The sequence below is a fragment of the Emys orbicularis genome, chromosome 12, assembly GCF_028017835.1.
Source record: "Emys orbicularis isolate rEmyOrb1 chromosome 12, rEmyOrb1.hap1, whole genome shotgun sequence".
Classification (NCBI taxonomy): Eukaryota; Metazoa; Chordata; order Testudines; family Emydidae; genus Emys; species Emys orbicularis.
This window is the reverse complement of record NC_088694.1, coordinates 53,474,252-53,493,029: the sequence shown is the minus strand read 5'-3', so window position 1 is coordinate 53,493,029 and position 18,778 is coordinate 53,474,252. Positions and strand designations below refer to the sequence as shown.

Genomic DNA, 18,778 nt, shown 5'->3' with positions numbered 1-18,778 from the left:
AACCTGAGATGCATGATCAAATTGAACACAAAAATGAACTTTAACTCTAAGATTTTTAAGAAGACGAAGGCAGTTAGATGCAGAGTTCCCATGATCTTTCAATGGGATTTAGGTGCTCACATTCCATAGGGATCTTTGAAAATTCTACCATAAACTGTTAAGGCATAATTGGGTGATTAATTCCGCTTTTTTGATTTTCCCAACTTTTCCTTTTTTTCATGATTATTTCCATCAAAGTTTAGAATCATGCTGTGAAAGGAAACTGAAAAATATTATTCTTAAACATGCATGAAGTTCTTTGCCCTTTTTGAAAACCTTTCTATTGATCATATTCTGAAACAGGGATCGGCAGCCTTTGGCACGTGGCCCGCCAGGGTAAGCCCCCTGTCATGCCGGGCCGGTTTGTTTACCGGCCGCATCTGCAGATTCAGCTGATCACGGCTCCCACTGGCCACGGTTTGCCGCTCCTGGCCAATGCCGCTCCTGGATGTGCTGGGATTATTTTAATTGACTTGTATAATGGAGTAGAAAGTGTGTCTATAAAATTTGCAGATGACACCAAGCTTTGATGTTTTGCAAGTACTTTGGGGGACAGGATTAGAATTCAAAACAACCTTGACAAATGAGAAAATTGTTCTGAATTCAACAAGATGAAATTCAGTGAAGACTAATGCAAAGTACTTCATTTAGGAAGGAAAAATCAAATGCACAACTACAAAATGAGGAGTGACTAGCTAGGGGGTAGAAATGCTGAAAAGTATCTGGGGCTAATAGTAAATCACAAACTGAACATGAGTCAATAATGTGATGCAGTTGCTAAAACGGATATCATCACTCTGGAGCATAATAACGGGAGAGCTGTATCTGAGAAATTGGAGGTAATTGTCCCACTCTACTTGCACTGGTGAGGCCTCAGCTGGAGTACCGTGTCCAGTTCTGACCACCACATGTTAGGAGAGAGGTGGATAAAATGGAAAGAGTCCAGAGGAGAGCAACAAAAGTGATAAATGGTTGAGAAAACTTGACCTATGAGGGGAGATATTTTAAAATGGGTCTGCTTTGTCTTGAGAGGAGTGGAGTGCACCTTAGAGCAGTCTTCCAATCTGTTACGGGCTGTGGTCTAGGTCAGTGGTTCCCAAACTGGGGTTCCTGAACCCCTGGGGGTTCGCAAAATGTTACAGAGGGTTCTCGGGGGAAAAAATCCCTAATGGCGGACAGAGCTGTGCCTAGGGACCCTTGGCAGCACGGGGCCAGCGGCCCGGAGCCCCTGGACTTCCAAGACCTAAGCAGATCAAAACAAGCACATCTATCACATTGAGGAGATTTAAACTTCAAGATTCCTTGTAAGAAATGGAAAGGGAGGTGGGTATTTTTTGCTGTTTTTAAAATTAAATAGGCAGCTAGTGTTGTTTTTAAAATTAGTATGAAGACCAAGTTTAAGCTTTGTTGTAGCGTGCGTTGTTTGCCTGGACTGCTCAAGACCTGAATCCTTGTGTAGGAGGAACTCTTTGAGTTGGCTTCTTAAATACCTTCATGCTGTTTCACATCTGATGAAACATAGGAGCCTTGTCTTATAACAGGCTTATTCAGAGTGGATACAAGCTACGAAAGCGAGACCTTGGCAGAGTGTTGCCGTTTTCATAATGTAATAAAAATACTGTAATGATAAATAATAATTAATAATAAATAGTGTGTAATAAGCATGTAATAAAAACAAATTTTATATATCCCAGATCACTGCTTTTATCATTTATACTCAGGTAAAGGAAAAAATCCCTGGAAATATTCATTTTTAGGAGGGGGTTCGCGAGACTTGACATTTTAGTGAAAGGGGTTCACAGGTTGTTAAAGTTTGGGAACCACTGGTCTAGGTTTTTGTGGCTCTGCCTCTGCGCTGGGAGCTGCATTACATGACCCCTCAAGGTCCCTTCCACGCCTACATTTCTAGGAGTCTACAAGTGTCAGGGGATAGTTTTAGGTTGTGCTGTGCTGCAAAGAACAGGGAGGAGGGCTCCGGACAGGTTGCTACGCTCTCCGATTCAGCGCAGATCTCAATCCCAAGAACATCACTATGGGGCAATTTGCTTCACGGAGCAGTGTGCTTCACTCAGTACAGGATGTTATATTCTGTCAGTGAATTCTGACCCCCGTGCCCAGGTGTGACTCTAGGAGGCAGTGGGGGCTGCAGAGGGACATTTTTCCCCGGAACAAGAAAGAAGGATTTCCACAAGATTCATCAGCCAAAATGTGTCCTGTAGGAGTGAAGGGAGGATATTTAATTTTAAGCAGCAAAACCAAGCCAAAGCCTAAGGTGTTTTTACTTCAGTGCTTCCTTTTGGGGGATTAATTATTTGTGTTCTATCTTTCAAGTGTAAGTGTGAAAATATTTTTTTCTCACAGAATCTCACTGGTGAATCAGAAAATCAATGTAAAATGTTGAGTGTCTGAAACGTTTAGTTAATCTGGTACAATGGCATTGAAAATGGGGGAGGGGAGTTGGTGGGAAATGTGTTCCCATTCTGCATCAGAATAAAACCTAGACATTTTGACATTTATTATGGAAGTGTTTCTCTGTTCAGGGTAGTGTTATTAGTCAATTCAAGAGACAAACCAGCTCTGACCCTAGAGGCCTATGGTTTGGATAATGTCTTGGAACATGGGAGATGCAGATTCCAAACACTATATGGCCTGGGAGTTGATCCGGTGTCTTTCACATCCCAGGCATCTCTGCTAACCAGCAGGAACTGCAGCTGAAGAATCTCTCTCTGGCGATTTGTTCTGTATCTGAGAAATCTCCATAATGTGACTAACCTTCTACAGATACTGAAAGAAATGATGAAGGTCTGAAATCTGGCATTAGAGATATGAGGCTATTGAATATTTCCCCATACATCCTGTGGTCCTGGTCCACTGGATCTTTGAGCAATACTTGGACTCAGGAAACCTGACTTTAAATCCTAGCACGGCCAGAGATTTCTTGTCTGACCTTGGGCAATTCATTTATTCTAACCATTGTCTAAGTTCCCTAGCTATAAAAATTAAAGATAATGTTTTCCTACCATGCAAGGGTGCTGTGACGTCCTCGGAAACCATAGGAATGAAGAGAAAAAAGTGCCTAACAGATATTTGGTACCTGAGTCCTGCTGAAAGTGGTGTGGCCTGAAGGAAACTTGCTCTGCTATCAATGCAGTGTTTGTTCTCTGGATAATTGCACATTGATCTCAAGTGGGTGACAGTTTAGCACTTTAAAGGAAGGTTTAATTATTCTAATTATTTCCTTGAATAATAGAATTGGCTGAACATTTATTCATAAAAAATACACGTGAAGGAAGGAGTATTACACAAAATTGGGCTACAGATTAGTGCATTGATTAATGCCCTTCCATTATTTTTCTGTTACTTTTCTTGTATCTGTTTGGAAGCATGTCACAGATCGGGGAGCAACTTTGCAGTACCCAACCTAAACGTTTCTCTCAGAGCCAGTTTCACAGTCTTGTTTCTGAGGCTGTAGATAAAAGGGTTGAGGAAAGGGTACAGTACGGTGTTCAGCAGAGCCACCCCTTTGTTGAGGTTCAAGGAGGAATTTCCTGAAGGCCTGGCATACAACACAATGCAGCTCCCATAGGCAATTGCCAAAGATGTGAGATGGGAGCCACAGGTAGCAAAAGCTTTCTGTCTTCCTGTGGCTGTTGGGATTTGGAGAATAGAAAATAAGATGCTCACATATGACAACATCGTTAGGCATAATGAGCTCAGCACTAAAGTTGAGATCAAAATAGAATCCACCCTTCTAAGCCCACTGGTCTCAGTGCAGGACAGTAGGAAAAGGGGTGTGCTGTCACAAAAGAAATGGTTGATCACATTTGGCCCACAGAAACTCAACTTCGAAATGAGGAGCATCCGTAAACTCATAACCATAAAACCTCCCACCCACGTACCGAGAACTAACTGAATGCAGAATCTCTGCTTCATGATGGTGGTGTATTGCAAAGGGTGGCAGATGGCAACATAACGATCAAAGGACATGACCACTAGGAAGGCTAACTCTGTTGCACCTAAGGCAAAATAGAAGAAAGACTGGGCCATGCAGCTGTGGAATGAAATGGTTCGGCTGATTGAGAGAAAGTTCAGCATCAACTTAGGGCTTGTGACCGAGGTGAACCAGATTTCCAAGAAGGACAAATTGGCGATGAAAAAGTACATGGGAGAGTGGAGTCGGTGATTCACCCACACTATGAAAATGATGACCACGTTCCCACTTATTGTGATCAGGTAGGTGAGGAGAAGAACCAAAAAGAGGGAAATCTTCAGTTTCTCACCAAGACTGGAAAATCCCAGTAGGATGAACTCAGACACAGCCGTTTCATTTCTTTCCTTCATGTCCAACGTCAGCCTTGGCTCTGGAAAGATTTACAGTGAAAATAAGTTTCAGAGTGGTAGCAGTGTTAGTCTGTATCAGCAAAAACAAAGAGGAGTCCCTGTAGCACCTTAGAGACTAACAAATCTATTTGGGCATAATCTTTCATGGGCTATAACCCACTTCATCAGATGCCCAAATAGACAGTGAAAATAAGAGCATGCCATTTTCACAGATTCATACATCTTAAAGCTAGATGAGAACCTTTTGATTTTCTAGTCAGATTTTTTGCCTAAGATACATCATAGCATTTTACCTTGTAACTCCTCCATTAATCCTCTCACTTGTCGTGAGCTGCCCCTCCCTCATTCAACACTGGTGTCTCAGGTTTGGTACTACTGGTCTTATACTCCTTTAATATTGCTCTCCGGATACTTGCCGGGAAATATTCGGTGATCCTGGCTGTTTTCCTTCCTCTATTTCAAGGACATTACAGGTGTCTTCCAAATCTATAGATACTACTCCTCTGATTTCTGGGTTTGGAAAACCATTATATTTTTATTTAACCAAGCTAAACATAAACATAAATATAGCATTTAGTGACCCTTCCACTTCCTACATCTCGAGGGAGACCCTAATCTTATCAACGCATGACCTGGTCAGGGTCCAGCTCCCACATCCTCTCTGTGGTGCTGCTCCTGCTCCCCTCTGGAGAAAACCGATGACCATTCTCAATGAAAACAATCTGAATAAGCCATTTAGGTGGCGCCTCCCTCCAGGAGTCTAAACTTCTCTGTCTTTGAGCACCCAGCAGCATATGTTCTTTTTGGTGTTCGTCCCACAACATCCACCATAATAGATTCATAAATTCCAAGGTGAGAAGGGACCACTGTGATCATCTAGTCTGACTTCTTGTCTAACTCCGGCCACATAACTTCCCCAAAATAATTCCTTTTGAACTAGAGCCTGCCTTTTAAGAAAACATCCAATCTTGATTTTAAACTGGCCAGGGATGGAGAACCCACCACACCACCCTTGCTAAGTTATTCCAATGGGCAAGTCTCCTTACTGTTAAAAATAGACACTAAGTCCAGTCTGAAGTTGTCTATCTTCAACTCCAAGCCATTAGATCTTGTTATACTTTTGTCTATACTCTTGGAACTTTTTCCTGAGATGTTCTCTGGCCTGTGTTACACAGAAAATCATATTAGATTATCACAGCGGTCCCTCCTATTCTACAAATACATGAACTATGGAACACCAAAGCATATGCACAGTCGTATTATAGTTTTATATATTTACCTTTTCAGAGTAGTGGCGGAACAGCTGCTGTCATTTAGAAAAGAAACAAAAACCAGCTCTGTTCTCTGAATCTCTCTCCCAGTAGCCGTTGCTCTCTTGCCATCTCTCCTCCTCTGTCCATCTGGGGAAACGTATTGCTTTCCCCCACGCATTAAATAAGGTTTTGAAAGTGCAATCATTTAATCTGAGCCATGGCAACACAAACAGGAGATTACCAGAGGCAAGAACTCTCATAGGACACCCTGAGATACCTGATCAAATTGAACCCTAAAATAGTCATCTTCTTGAAGGCTAAGATTTTCAAAAAGTCTACAGTAGTTAGGTGCAGAGCTCCCATTATCTTTCCCTGGGATTCTGGTGCTCAAACACTTAGGAATCTTTAAAAATCCTACCACCAAATTTAAGGCAGAATAGGAAGATGAATTCATCTTTTTGTGAATTTTCAAAATTTTGGGTTTTTTTTATTATTTTTAATTAGAATTTGTAATCATGCTCTGAAGAGAAACAGGAACATCTCCCTCAAACAGTCACAACATTATTTACCCTCTTCCCAAACACTTCTAATGATTATGTTCTTAAATTGACAGATTGGCAAATTTATGTATGTTTTCTTAGTATGGCTGTGTGAATAAAAGCTATTTCAGTAAGCTGACCATTTAAAAAATTGAACGTTGTTTCAGGTTGAAATATTTTTTTAAAAGAATTTGCAGTGAATGAAAAAGTTAAACAGAAACAGTAAATTTATGTTGGGTCAGATGAAAACATTGACATGTCATTGTTTATGTCTGGGCCATTTTTAAAGGTTTTCCAAACAAACAAAAGCAAAGGCAATTTTCAGACAAAAAAAGTTGTTTTGCACTAAAAACCCCCAAAGCATTACATTTTCAAACTGCTGCAATAAAATGTTTTGATTTTTGTAAAAAATGGTCAACACAACTCAGTGAAACCAACAAAGACTTGCAAAACCTTTCAGTGTCGGCTATCAGCATTTTCGACCAAAAAGAGTTTCAACAGAAAAATTTCACCTACTTCTATTTATGAAAATTTGTGTGTGTTACTCCAGGTTTTGGTATGAAATCCTTGATGTTAAGATGTGCCACAATAACATTCCACTTAAGAGATGAAATGGGAAAGTTAGAGTCTTTTTCTAATACAAGATTGCTAACGGTATCATTTTAGAGGCCGAGATGAAGGAAGAAGAGAGACTAGACTTCCATCCAAAGACAGGCAACACCAGTCAAGACTAGTCATTTTATTTTAGCAATAATTTTTCCAAGGGGGATGCAGGGGTGACAACAGTAGTGTTGCACGCAAGACACAGGAGGTAATTGTCCCTTCTATTTGGCACTGGTGAGGCTTCAGCTGGAGTACTGCGTACAGTTCTGGGTGCCACACTTTAGAAAAGATGTGCACAAATTGGATAGAGGCCAGAGGAGAGCAACAAAAATGAAAAAAAGGTTTAGAAAACCTGTCCTATGAGAAAAGGTTAACAATTGGGGCATGTTTAGTCTTGAGAACAGAAGAGCAAGGGGGACCTGTTAACAGTCTGCGAATGTGTTAAGGGCTGGTATAAAGAGAATAATGATCTGGTCTCCATGTCCATGGAAGGTAGGACAAGTAATGGGCTCAGTGTGCAGCAAGGGAGATTGAGAATGATTTCCCTAATTTCTAATCTAACTATAAGGACAGTTAAGCACTAGAATAGTCTCCAAGGTAGGATGTGGAATCCCCATCATTGGAGATTTTAAGAACTGGTTGGACAAACATCTGTGAGGGATGGGCTATGTTTATTTGGGCCTGCCTCAGTGCAGGGGGCTGAATTAAATGAGCTATCTAGGCCCCTTGCAGCTGTTGCCTGACTCTTTTAAAGATTAGGAGTACTTGTGGTACCTTAGAGACTAACAAATTTATTAGAGCATAAGCTTTCGTGGGCTACAGCCCACTTCTTCGGATGCATATAGAGTGAAACATATATTGAGGAGATATATATACACACATACAGAGAGCATGAGCAGGTGGGAGTTGTCTTACCAACTCTGAGAGGCCAATTAAGTAAGAGAAAATTTTTTTTTGAAGTGATAATCAAGATAGCTCAGTACAGACAGTTTGATAAGAAGCAAGTGTGAGAATACTTACAAGGGGAGATAGATTCAATGTTTGTAATGGCTCAGCCATTCCCAGTCCTTATTCAATCATGAGTTGATTGTGTCTAGTTTGCATATCAATTCCAGCTCAGCAGTCTCTCTTTGGAGTCTGTTTTTGAAGTTTTTCTGTTTTAAGATAGCCATCCGCAGGTCTGTCATAGAATGGCCAGACAGGTTAAAGTGTTCTCCCACTGGTTTTTGAGTATTATGATTCCTGATGTCAGATTTGTGTCCATTAATTCTTTTGTGTAGAGACTGTCCGGTTTGGCCAATGTACATGGCAGAGGGACATTGCTGGCACATGATGGCATATATTACATCGGTAGATGTGCAGGTGAACGAGCCCCTGATGGTATGGCTGATGTGATTAGGCCCTATGATGATGTCACTTGAATAGATATGTGGACATATGCATCCGAAGAAGTGGGCTGTAGCCTACGAAAGCTTATGCTCTAATAAATTTGTTAGTCTCTAAGGTGCCACAAGTACTCCTGTTCTTTTTGCGGATACAGACTAACACAGCTGCTACTCCGGAACCTGTCATTATAAGACCTGTGCACCAAGGTGAATATTCATGCTAATGCTCAAGCTTCCATGCCCAAATCTAACTTCCTCAGCCACATAACACGGAGGTGTACTTATTCTACAGGTTAACATATTCATACATATTAATGCCATTTTAGCTCAATATGATACCTGCCACTTCTTGTTTAAGCCAGTTTACGGTTATTACTTGCATGTTCCTGCCGTGTTCCTGCTGTTGCCGTGTACCGTTAAGTTCCAACTCCTGCCATTGAGCAAGCTAGCCCAAATTCCACCAAATCTGAGGGTAACTTTCGGACCACTTATCTATGCCAAAGGTTATAGGCCTATTATATGTCACTACACTTATGCTAACCTGCTTAAGCTAATGTCTTACAGGATACAGGCCTGGAGGCTCCTTGCATTACAGCTGAAGGTAATAAAGGCTAAACAGCCCTACATGTCTAGGGTACTAGGAAAGTTAGGGCAAAGTGAAAGGTTGCACTGTGGTGCAAGAAACGGGGGGGGGGGGGATTTCCTCTCTGAGCCAGCACTGATCCCACGAACATCAGGCAGCCGTGTGCTTGACTCAATATAGGCTGCTGTTGTCTTTGAGTCAAGGTTGAGGCCAATGCCCCGGTGTGGTGCTAGGAAGTGTGGGGCTGCCTGCAGGGGCCTTTTCGCCACACCAGAGAAAATGTTTTCAGGAAGATTAATCAGTGAAATTGTTTTCTGATACACGGTGGGAGTGGGAGGTTGGGGGGAATATTTAATTTTAAACAGTAAAAGCAAAGTCTATGCCTCACTTGCTGTTATTTCAGCACATTCTTTCTTGGGATTAACTATTTGTGTTCCATCTTTCAAAGGGAATGTTTTTTCAACACTTATAACTAGAGGTGAAATAGAAAAGCATTGTAAAAATGAGTGTGTCTGATCTTCGTTGATCTTGTACCATGGAAATGAAAGGGAGGGGGAAGGAGAGAAATTCTAGTCGGAAATCTTGAATTCCATTTTATGATTTCAAAGTGTGTTTTCCTTCTGCATCAGAATGAAACCAAGACCTTTTGACATTTTGTGTGAAACAGTTCCTCTCTTCCAGTGCGGTATTACTGGTCACTCTAGAGAGCTCAGCTCTGTCCCTACAGCCCAAAGGCTTGGATTACGTCTGGTACATGGGACATGCAGGTTCCAATCACTATATGGCCTGATTTGAAGCTGGGAGTTGAACAGGTGTCTTTCACATCCCATGCACGGAGCCTAACCACCAGGCTCAATAATTGAAGAACCTCTCAAACTACAGACAGAAAGAATAAATATGTGCCTAGCTTATATCTGTTACCCAAGTGCTTTTGTGTCGCCCGAAGGAAGCTTGCCCTGCTACAATCAGTGAAGTATTTGATCGGTGGATAATTACCCATTTGTCTCAAGTGTGTGATAAATCAGCATTTTCAAGAGAGACTGCATAAATCTAATGATTTCTTTGAAGAGTAGAATTGACTAAACTTTAATTTAAAAAAAATACAGATTGAGAAAGGACTATTAAACATAATTTTCTAATCATAACACATTCATTATGGTGGTGGGTATTTTTTTGTTTGTTTTCCTTTTCTTATATCTATCCAGAAGCATGGTGCAGATTGGGGAACAACATTACAGTACTACGACTAAAGGTTCCTCTCAGGGCGAGTTTCACAGTCTTGTTTCTGAGGCTGTAGATAAAGGGGTTAAGGAAAGGGTACACTATGGTGTTCAGCAGAGCCACCCCTTTGTTGACATCCAAAGAGGAATTTCCCGAAGGCCTGGCATACAAAACAATGCAGCTTCCGTAGGCAATTGTCAAAGCTGTGAGATGGGACCCACAGGTACCAAAAGCTTTCTGTCTGCTTGTGGCTGTTGGTATTTGTAGAATAGAGAAGAAGATGCTCATGTAAGACAACATTGTTAAACATAATGAAGTCAGTAGTAAAGTTGAGATCAAAATGGCGTCCATCCTCTGAACCCGACTGGTGTCAGTGCAGGAGAGCTGGAAGAGGGGAGCATTGTCACAGAAGAAATGGTTGATCACATTCGGCCCACAGAATCTCAGCTTCGAAATCAGGAGCATCCGTAAATTTGTAACTGTGAAACTTCCCACCCATGAGCCAAGAACCAGTTGGAAACTAAGTCTCTGCTTCATGATGGTGGCATATTGCAAAGGGTGGCAGATGGCAACATAGCGATCAAAGGACATGACCACTATGAGGAACAACTCTGTACCACCCAAGACAAAATAGAAGTACGACTGGGCCATGCAGCCATAGAATGAAATGGTTTGGTTGACTGAGAGAAAGTTCAGCATCAGCCTAGGGCTCGTGACTGAGGTGAACCAGATTTCCAAGAAGGACAAATTGGCAATGAAAAAGTACATGGGAGAGTGGAGTCGACGATCAACACACACTATAAAAATGATGACCACATTGCCTGTTACTGTGATCAGGTAGGTGAGGAGAAGAATCAGGAACAGGAAAATCTTCAGTTTCTCACCAAGACTGGAAAATCCCAGAAGGATGAGCACAGACACAGCCGTTTCATTCCTTTCCTCCATGTCCGACATCAGCCTTGTCTGTAAAAAGAGTAACAGTGAAAATAAGTGAATGGCATTTTTGTGTATTCATAGATTTTAAAGCCAGATGGAACCCTTGTGATCTTCTAGCCCCATTTTGTACAAAACATATGACACAGGATTTTACCTAGGTTTCTGAGCAGCAGCCGTGTTAGTCTGTATCCGCAAAAAGAACAGGAGTACTTGTGGCACCTTAGAGACTAACAAATTTATTAGAGCATAAGCTACAGCCCACTTCTTTGGATTATACCTAGTAACTCCGTTACTCCCCTAACTTGTTGTCATAAGAACGGCCTAACTGGGTAAGACCAATGGTCCATCTAGCCCAGTATCCTGTCTTCTGACAGTGCCCAATGCCAGGTGCCCCAGAGGAAATGAACAAATCAGGGCAATTATCAGGTAATCCATTCCCTGTCATTCACTCCCGGCATCTGGCAATCAGAGGCTCGGACACCCAGAGCATGGAGTTGTATCCCTGACTATCTGCGTTAATAACCCTTGACCGATCTATCCTCCATGAACTTATCTAATTCTTTTTGAACCCAGTTATACATTTGGTCTTCACAGTATCCCCTGGCAATGAGTTCCACAGGTTGACTGTGTGTTTTGTGAAGAAGTATTTCCTTTTGTTTGTTTTAAACCTGTTGCCTATGAGTTTTATCAGGTGACCCCTCATTCTTGTGTTGTGAGAAGGGGTAAATAGCACTTCCTTATTCACTGTCTCCACACCATTCATGATTTTCTAGACCTCTCTGATATCCCCCCATGGTCATCTCTTTTCCAAGATGAAGAGACCCAGTCCTTTTAATCTTCCCTCATATGGAAGTTGTTCCATACCTCTAATCATTTTTGTTACCTTTCTCTGTAACTTTTCCATTTTTAATACATCTTTTCTTATATGGGGTGACCAGAACTGCCCACAGTGTTCTATGTGCGGGCATAGTATGTATTTATATAGTTGCATTATGTTATTTGCTATCTTATTATCTATCCTTTTGCTAATGGTTCCTAACATTGTTCACTTTTTTGACTGCTGCTGCCTATTGAGTGGATGTTTACAGAGAACTATCCACAATGCCTCCAAGTTCTCTTTCTTGAGTGATAACAGCTCATTTAGACCCCAACATTTTGCGTGTATAGTTGGGATTACGTTTTCCAATGTGCATTACTTTGCGTTTTTCAACATTGAATTTCATCGGCCTTTTTGTTTTCCAATCATCTTGTTTTGTGAGATCCTTTTGTAACTCTGCTTTGCATTTAACTGTCTTCTGTAATTTTGTCTCATCTGCCAACTTTGCCATCAGTAGCAGAATGTTAGGAACAGATAATAAGACAGTAAATATCATGATGCCACCATATAAATCCATATAATCCATAGTATATATTAGACATAGAAAAGGTACAAAGAAGGGTAATGAAAATTATTAGGTGTATGGAACAGTTTCCAAATGAGGAGAGATTAAAAAGACTGGGACTGTTCAGCTTGGAAAAGAGAGGATTATGGGAGGATAGGTAGAGATCTATAAAATCATGAATGATCACCTTGTCTGACCTCTTGTATAACTTCTGCCATTGAACTTTCTCAAAATAATTCCTTTTGAACTAGAACCTAGAAAAAACATCCAATCTTGGTTTAAATATGACCAGGAATGGAGAATCCACCACAACACTTGGTGAATGATTCCACTGGTTAATTCCCCTCACTATTAAAAACAATGTGCACCTTAGTTGCTGTCTCAATTTTTCTTGCTTTAACTATCAGGCATTTGCTCTTGTTATACTTTTGTCTGCTAGACTGAACTATTTGTTCCCCGCGGCTGTGATCAAGTTACCCAGAGTTCCTTGAGTCTGTTACTATCAGTTATCTTTCACAAAGCTGCAATCATTCTTGTGGTTCAACTCTGAACACTCCCCAATTTATCAACATCCTTCTTCAAGTGTGCACTCCAAAACGGGACCCAGGATTCCACCAGTGGTCGCACCAGTGCCAAATACAGAGGGAAAAGAACATCTCTTCTCCTTTAAGTATCTCCCTGATTTTACACCCAAGAATGGCATTAGACTTTTTGGTCACAGCTACGAACTGGGAGCACTTGTTCAGGTGATTTTTCACCATGACACTTGAGTCTTTTTCATAGTTGATTTTCCGTACGACTTATCCTATAACACAGGGATCGGCAACCTTTGGAACGCGGCTGGCCAGGGTAAGCACCAATGGGGGCTTCTGGAAGCGGCACGGGTGGAAGGATGTCCTGGCCGCCGCTTCCCGCCGCCCCCATTGGCCTGGAGCACCGAACCGCGGCCAGTGGGAACCGCGATCGGCCGAACCTGCAGACACGGCAGGTAAACAAACCGGCCTGGCCGGCCAGGTGCTTACCCTGGCCAGCCACATGCCAAAGGTTGCTGATCCCTGCTATAACATCTCACACAGTGCAATTTCAAGTTAATATAGTCCCATCTCCACACTTATGCTTGACCTGGAGTAATATTTTTCAATGTTTCATAGCTGGTGAACACTTAAAATAAAAAATGTTCCCAACACCATTATATTTATTATAAACCCCCCAATTGCCTTTCATGTCACCACCCCCAGATCACACAATTCATCAGTTGCCAAACAAAGATCTAATCTGCCCTCAGCATCCCATAAACCATACGATTGTATCTAGTAATTTCGCCAGTTAGCCCACAACTTGTGGTTGAAGTAGAGGCTATCTTCTAGGAAGACATCCAAACTCAGTTTAAAGACTTTGTGTGATAGAATATCCACCACATCTCTAGGTAAATTGCCCCAATACTTAATAGCTCTCACCCTTAAAAATGTGCACCTTACTTCTTGTTTGAATGTGTCTAACTTCAGCTTCCAACCAGGGGATATTGTTTTCTGCTAGATTAAGGAATCTTCTACTATCTTTTCCCCATGTAGGCATTTTTACACCACAAAGTCATCTCTGATCCCTTTCTTCAATAATCTAAAAGTAGACTGATTTTCACTACTATATTCTGTTGCTCCAGCACTCTGTATTCCTTGCTAAATTCTTTTTTACCCCTTTTGTAGAGCAGTGACATAAATACAGTAGCTAAAGTTCCACTTATATATACCTTCTAGTGATAGACTCAAGGAACTCAATCTATTCAGTTTAGCAAAGAGAAATTTAAGATCCTGGTGACTTGGTTGGAGTCCAAAGTACCGACATGAGGAGCAAAGGGACTCTTCTATGTAGCAGAGAAGCACATAATATGAGCCATTGGGTGGAAGTTGAAATTCAAACTGGAAATATGGTGTAAATTTTAACAGTGAGGATAATTAACCATGTAACAATTTACCAAGGGTTGTGGTGGATTCTTCATAACTGACCATTTCTAAATCAAGATTGGATTTTTTTTTCTAAAAGATCTGCTCTAGGAGTTTTTCCTGTGAAGTTCTTGGCCCCTGTTACACAGGATTTCAGACAAAATGATCAAAATGGTCCCTTCTAATCTATGAATTTCTGAACTGTGGAACATCAAAAAATAGGAAGAGGTGTACCTCAGTTACATATCTTTACCTTTTCAGACTGGCTGAGGAATGGATGCTGTCATTTAGGAATGAAATAAACACCTCTCTCTCTCTTTCACTGTATTGTTCTCTCTCTCTCTGTCTCTGTTGCTCTTCTCCGCATGTTGCCTCTGTCCATCTGGGAAATAAACTTTGCCTACAGCCACTCTCTAAATAAAGGTTTTGAAAGTGCTACAACTTCATCCGAGCTCTGGCATTACCAGTGGGAAATTACCAGATGCAAGAAATCTCATAGGACACCATGAGATATGTGCCCAACTTGAATACAAAAATGGTCATCTTTTTATGGCTCACATTTTCAAAAAAGCCTAAGGAAGTTAGGTGCAGAGTTCCCATGGGATTCAGGTGCTCAAATCCCTTAGGAATCTTTGAAAATCCTACTATAAAATTTTAAAGCAGAACTGGGTGATTAATTCAGGTTTTTTGAATTTCCCAAATTTTGATTTTTTCTTGATTTTTTCCATCAAAGTTTGGAATGACGCTATCAAAACAAACTGAAAAATATTTCTCTTAAATATTCACAAATTCTTTACCCATTTTGAAAGCACTTCAATTGGTTATATTCTTAAACAAACAGATTGTAGGTGGAATAGCAAATAAGTGTGTGTTTTGTGAGTGTAGCTGAGTGAATAATGACTTTCAGTTAGCTTACAATTGAAAAAAAAATGGTTTGAGGTTGAACCAAAAATTAATATTTTTTTTGGTGAATGCAAAAGTAGAAAAACAACAAATTCTTTTGCATCAAATGACACAACTGAAATGCATTGTTTCCATTTTGACCCTTTAAAAATATTTCTATTTTTAAAAAATAAAAGTGAGACAACATTGTTTTGCTCATAAAACCCAAAACATTTCATGTGGAAATTGCTGCAATGAAATATTTTGATTTTTTCAACAACAACAACAAAAAGTGGTTGACCCAATTTAGTGAAACCAATATGAAATTTCCAAAACCTTTCAGTGTTGCTAAATCAGTTTTAGATCAAAAAGAGTTGAGCATCTGTATGTGCGTTATACCGTGTTTTTGTGTGAATTTCTTGAAATTGAGAGGGGCCAAAACGACATTCTCTTTACCACGTGAAATGGAAAGGTTAGCCTATTGTTCCAATAGAAGATTGCGAATAGTATTATCTTGGAGGCCAAGACTAAAGAAGAAGAGAAAATAAACTTCTATCCAAAGATAAGCAACACCAAGTCAAGACAACTGATATTATTGCAGTAATAATTAAAGTTTATATCAGGGGTTCTCAAACTGGGGGTTGAGACCCCTCAGGGGGCCAAAAGTTTATTACATGGGGGGTCACGAGCTGTCAGTCCCGCTTTGCATCCAGCATTTATAATGGTGCTAAATATATTTAAAAGTGTTTTTAATTTATAAGGGGGTGGGGGTCGCACTCAGAGGCTTGCTATGTGAAAGGGATCAACCGTACACAATTTAGAGAACTACTGGTTTATATGGTATTAGAAACTCACTACAGGACATGCTTGCCTGAACATTGGTTACATACATACAGTTATAATCTAGGAAGATTACAGGGTTCTACAGTAATGAAATCTCAGTTATGTCTATTAGGCCCTGTTTCCTCTATTGCTGAGACTTTCCAAGCCACTGTGGCGATCTGGACTCCTGATTCTGCAATCTGCCAGAGGACTGGAGAATCATCATAGAAACCAACTTTATAAAGGGAAACAAGGTGGACCCAGGGAATTTTAGACCAGTCAGCCTAACTTCAATACCTGGAAAGATACTGGAACAAATTATTCAACAATCAATTTTGTAAGCACCTAGAGGATAGTAGGATTATAAAGAATAGCCAGCAAGGATTGTCAAGAACAAATCATGCCAAACCAACTTAATTGCCTTCTTTGAGAGGGTTACTGGCCTAATGAATGTGGGGAGGCTCTAGAGGTGATGTATCTAGATTGTAATGCCCTTGACACAATCCCACATGGCAGTCTCATATGCAAGCTAGGGAAATGTGGTCTAGATGAAATTACTATCAGATGGGTACAAAATTGGTTTAAAGACCATACACAGAGAATAGATATGAATGGTTCATATCTAGTGGGGGTCCCACAGGCATCAGTCCTCGGTCCAGTACTACTCAATATGTTTATGAATGACTTGGATTATTAACAGAGTGCTTATACAATTTATGGATGACGCCTAAGCTGCGAGGGCTTGCAAACACTTTGGAGGACAGTACTAGAATTCAGAATAACCTTGACAAATTAGGCGATTGGTCTGAAATCAACAAGATGAAATTCAAGAGAGACAATTACAAGTCAGTACACTTAGGAAGGGGGAAAAAACAATTGCGCAACTACAAAATGGACAACATAGCACTAAGTGTTAGAACTATTGAGAAGGATCTGGGCCTTAATTAAAAACTTTCCAACCAAAAGTAAGGTGGAGAGATAAGAAAATAGGCTGAGATTTTCAAAGAAGCCTGAGTAAGGCACCACACTTCCATTGAATCCAAAATAAAAACTCATTTGAAAATTCCAGACCAAATTAACTACATCACGTGTAAATTTGGGCAAGGCACTTAGCCTATCCTGTGCCTCATTTTCCCATCTATAGATGCTGGGGGGTGAGATTGTGAAGATAAAACCCATCAATGATTATGAGGCACTTAGTGGTTGTAAACTCAGTGTAACTCGCTTCTGTCAATGTTGTGTCTGGTCTGCGGAGCAATACACATGGGCATCCAGTGTTTCCTAGTCCAGCACTTTTCAAAGAATGAAATAAAGAATTTGAATTAATTCCCCAGACAATAGACTTGACCAAACATTAGGTTTTTTTAAAGTAGATGTAGAAGAGGCTATTGCACAGAATTTGACTACATGTCGCAACACTGATTTATGCTTTTCTAATTATTATTATTACACGTCTTGCCTCCATCAAGAAGCACAACACAACTTGGGGAACAACTTTGTCCTGTTATGACTGAAAGCAACTCTCAGGGCAAGTTGAACACTCTTATTTCTGAGGCTGTAGATGAAGGGATTGAGGAATGGGTACACTACGGTGTTCAGCAGAGCCACCCCTTTGTTGATTTCCAGAGATAAGTATCCTGAGGGACTGCCATACAAAACAAAGCAGCTTCCATAGGCCATCGCTACAACAGTAAGATGGGAAGCGCAAGTGACAAAAGCTTTCTGCCTCCCCGTGGCAGATGGGATTCTCAGAAGATGCAAGCGTATGAGATCATGGTTAAACATAATGAAGTCAACACTATGGCTGACAGCAAAATGGAATCCACCCTCTTAATTCGTTGGGTATCGGTGCAGGAGAGTTGGAAAAGGGGGGTGCTGTCACAAAAGAAATGGTTGATCACATTCGGTCCACAGAATCTCAGATTGTACACCAGGACCATCTGTAAACCTATAACCAGGAAACCTCCCACCCAAGAAACAAAAACTAGTTGAATGCAGAGTCTCTGTTTCATGATGGCAGCATATCGCAATGGGTGGCAGATGGCAACATAGCAGTCAAAGGACATGACCACGAGAAGGATGAACTCCGCAGCTCCCAGGGCGAAATAGAAGTAGGACTGGGCCATGCAGGCAAGGAATGAGATGGTTTTGCTGTCTGAGAGAAAGTTCAACAACATCTTTGGGTTTGTGACCGAGGTGAACCAGATCTCCAAGAAGGACAGATTGCTGATGAAAAAGTACATGGGGCTGTGGAGTCGGTGATCCACACACACTATCAGAATGATTAATGAGTTCCCGGTTAGTGTGAGCAAGTAGGTCAGTAAAAGAACAAAGAAGAGAAACATCTGGAATTTGTCACAAACTCCAGAAAACCCCAAGAGCATGAATTCAGCCACTGTGGTTTCATTTGCTTCCTCCATTTCCAATTTCAGTTTCCCCTGTAGAAAGAGCAACAATAAAAAAATAATAGCATGAACCTTTATCTTTCTCATTTATGGATTCAACCACAATGTTTTGGAGCAGGGATCGGCAACATTTGGCACGCGGCTCGCCAGGGTAAGCAGCCTGGTGGGCCGGGCCGGTTTGTTTTCCTGCCGTGTCTGCAGGTTCGGCCAGTCGCAGCTCCCACTGGCTGCAATTCGCTGCTCCAGGCCAATTTAGTGGTTGCACTTACGTTACTATTAACATGTAACTATATTATAAGTATGCTTTGTGAAATCTGTAATTAAGTACTAAATTCACACAAATCAATGAGGCACTACCAGAGATAGCTGGAAAAAAACTAATGTTTTGTCAAAATTCGAAACATGACTTTGCAATTTGAAAATGGACTGATTTTTCATGTTTTCAAA

General features: G+C 40.9%; 2 protein-coding genes and 1 pseudogene across 2 annotated transcripts; all 3 read right to left on the bottom strand.

Moving 5' to 3' along the window:
- Positions 1–3,426: 3,426 nt before the first annotated feature.
- Positions 3,427–4,380, bottom strand: LOC135886991 (olfactory receptor 6M1-like). The gene has a single exon (XM_065414768.1). It carries the CDS (start codon positions 4,378–4,380, stop codon positions 3,427–3,429), a length of 954 nt encoding a protein of 317 aa, XP_065270840.1.
- Positions 4,381–9,940: 5,560 nt separating this feature from the next.
- On the bottom strand, positions 9,941–10,918 carry LOC135887021 (olfactory receptor 6E1-like). The gene has a single exon (XM_065414800.1). It carries the CDS (start codon positions 10,916–10,918, stop codon positions 9,941–9,943), a length of 978 nt encoding a protein of 325 aa, XP_065270872.1.
- A 6,472-nt stretch (positions 10,919–17,390) lies between these two features.
- LOC135886408 (olfactory receptor 6E1-like) lies at positions 17,391–18,346 on the bottom strand (annotated as a pseudogene).
- Between the last annotated feature and the right edge of the window lie 432 nt (positions 18,347–18,778).

Coding starts and splice junctions, on each gene's coding strand:
- LOC135887021 (XM_065414800.1), bottom strand. CDS start 10,918: ATGTCGGACATGGAGGAAAGGAATGAAACGGCTGTGTCTGTGCTCATC.
- LOC135886991 (XM_065414768.1), bottom strand. CDS start 4,380: ATGAAGGAAAGAAATGAAACGGCTGTGTCTGAGTTCATCCTACTGGGA.